This window comes from Austrofundulus limnaeus, unplaced genomic scaffold (assembly GCF_001266775.1).
Source record: "Austrofundulus limnaeus strain Quisiro unplaced genomic scaffold, Austrofundulus_limnaeus-1.0 Scaffold1750, whole genome shotgun sequence".
Lineage (NCBI taxonomy): Eukaryota > Metazoa > Chordata > Actinopteri > Cyprinodontiformes > Rivulidae > Austrofundulus > Austrofundulus limnaeus.
In genome coordinates this window covers 15,115-16,953 of record NW_013954152.1, presented here as the reverse complement: position 1 = coordinate 16,953, position 1,839 = coordinate 15,115, and the positions used below count along the sequence as shown (strand labels likewise).

Below are 1,839 nucleotides of genomic sequence, written 5' to 3'. Positions count from 1 at the left end.
ATGTCATCCCATGCTTTAGTATAAACATAGAAAAAAGACCTCTTGCTGTAACAACAGTTTTTAAAAGTTGGTAATATCAGTTGTCCTTTTGTAACATCTAGTTGAATGACCACTTCCAGAATTTGATTTGGGCAACAATGCACAGAGAGTTCCATAATTGGCACCTTGGAAGATCTGAAAATATAAATTAATACCACTATACAAAACGTGATGGACGTTTTGGTGAAACCTCTCAGATGCTGGAGCTTCTCTGGCGTCCTTCAACATGTTTAGAGTTTTTCTGGTTTTTATAAATTTTCTTTAGATTTTTTTGTAATAATCATGATTTAATTTCGGAGACATTTATGAACAGAGCAGTTCTTACGTCGCTCTCCAGCAGGTTGAACATGCTCTGCTCTGCGATCTCYTTGCTCTCGTCAAACTTCTCCAGCGCCTGCTTGATCTCGTCRTCCTGGACCTTCCCCTGCCTCTTCTTCTTGTAGTCGAAGTCCAAACGGCGGCCTTCCATCTTCTTCAAATGATGCTGCGTCGCAGGAGGAACCATTTCAGAGAAGGTCCGGCTTTATTCATTACACTTTGCTACATGCTGAGGAGTTCACGCACCTGAATCTCCTTCAGGTCTTTGTCGTGGAGGTTCTGCAGAGGGTCGATGAAGTTCTGCTTGACCTCCATGTCCAGAGCATCTTTCACCTCCCCAAGCTCCTTCATCGACTCGCCGGCATCCATCAGAGCCAGTCCTGGATGAAGTTAGAAGATTATGAAACATAAAAAACATTCTGATTCAGTCAGCAGCGCCGGGAGGAGACAGGAGGCTGCTTCTTTTTACCGAAGCAGGACTCCTCTCCCAGCTCTCGTCCAAACTTCAACATAGCCTCGCCCAGAATGGTCTCGGCCTGGGGGTAGCCGGGTCCCTTTTCCTGCCCGCGGATCTTAGACATGGTGTTGATCATACTCAGCTTGGCTCTGGACGCTGCGAGGAAGCAGAGGTCAGAGGTCAGGAAMWGGAGTYGTGTYTYRGTGCTGCAGCAGCTGAGGGTGAGTTTCATACCTGGGTTGGGCTGAAGGTACTCTGTGGTTTTGGTCATGATGTCCAGAACTGCTCTGCTGGTGATGTCCACCTTCTGCAGGAGACAGCAGGACACGGTGAGACACTCAGACCTGATATTACTGCAGGTCATACTGTTTAAACATTCATCAATGTTTTTAAACAGACTGTTTACGTTCTTTTCTTTTTTATAGACAATATGAATTTCTTGAGTTAATTTGACTTTAATGCAAAGATTAATTTATTATTTTCCAATTTATTTATCAGCAGATCTTCTCCAAACAAACAGCTGAGATAATTCAAACATTAGTTTGCTATTTTTTGTGTAAAATGTGAAGATTTGATGCAACTTCTTGGTATTTTCTACAAAAGGATCAGTTAAATGAGTCTTGTTGTTTTAATAAAACTGTATAAAAATAATAATAAAAGTCTTCTAAGAAAATAAAATGAAGATAAATAAAATAAACGACCTTCTCCATTTCTTTGAAGTCATCGTCGAGTTTGGTTCCTTCTGCTCCTCCGACCTTCTCACTGACTTTCTGTGGAGGTAAACAAAAACACAAAGTGTTTAATAATCTCATTTATCAAACAGTTTAAAGCTGGAAAATAAAAAATCCAAACCCATCGGCTGCTGTTCAGAGAGATAATGGAGATTAAAATCTGCTGCGAGACGAAAGCAAAAGACCAGTCGAATGATTCATGCAGGAAAACCAGGGTTCAGAATGAGAACATGACTCAAAACCTGACCTCACAGGTCCATTCCTGACCCTGACCTCACAGGTCCATACCTGACC

General features: G+C 41.9%; 1 protein-coding gene across 1 annotated transcript in view; it reads right to left on the bottom strand.

Annotated features, from left to right (window-relative positions):
• The window catches only part of LOC106536264 (endophilin-A1), a 9,460-nt gene that overhangs the window by 5,167 nt on the left and 2,454 nt on the right, over positions 1 to 1,839 (bottom strand). Inside the window, exons 2-6 of the mRNA XM_014033470.1 lie at positions 1,516 to 1,584; positions 1,049 to 1,121; positions 827 to 970; positions 604 to 737; positions 365 to 523 (exon numbers count right to left, since the gene is read on the bottom strand). Of these exons, the coding sequence (XP_013888924.1) occupies positions 365 to 523; positions 604 to 737; positions 827 to 970; positions 1,049 to 1,121; positions 1,516 to 1,584 (579 nt within the window). The remainder of the gene's footprint in view (positions 1 to 364; positions 524 to 603; positions 738 to 826; positions 971 to 1,048; positions 1,122 to 1,515; positions 1,585 to 1,839) is intronic.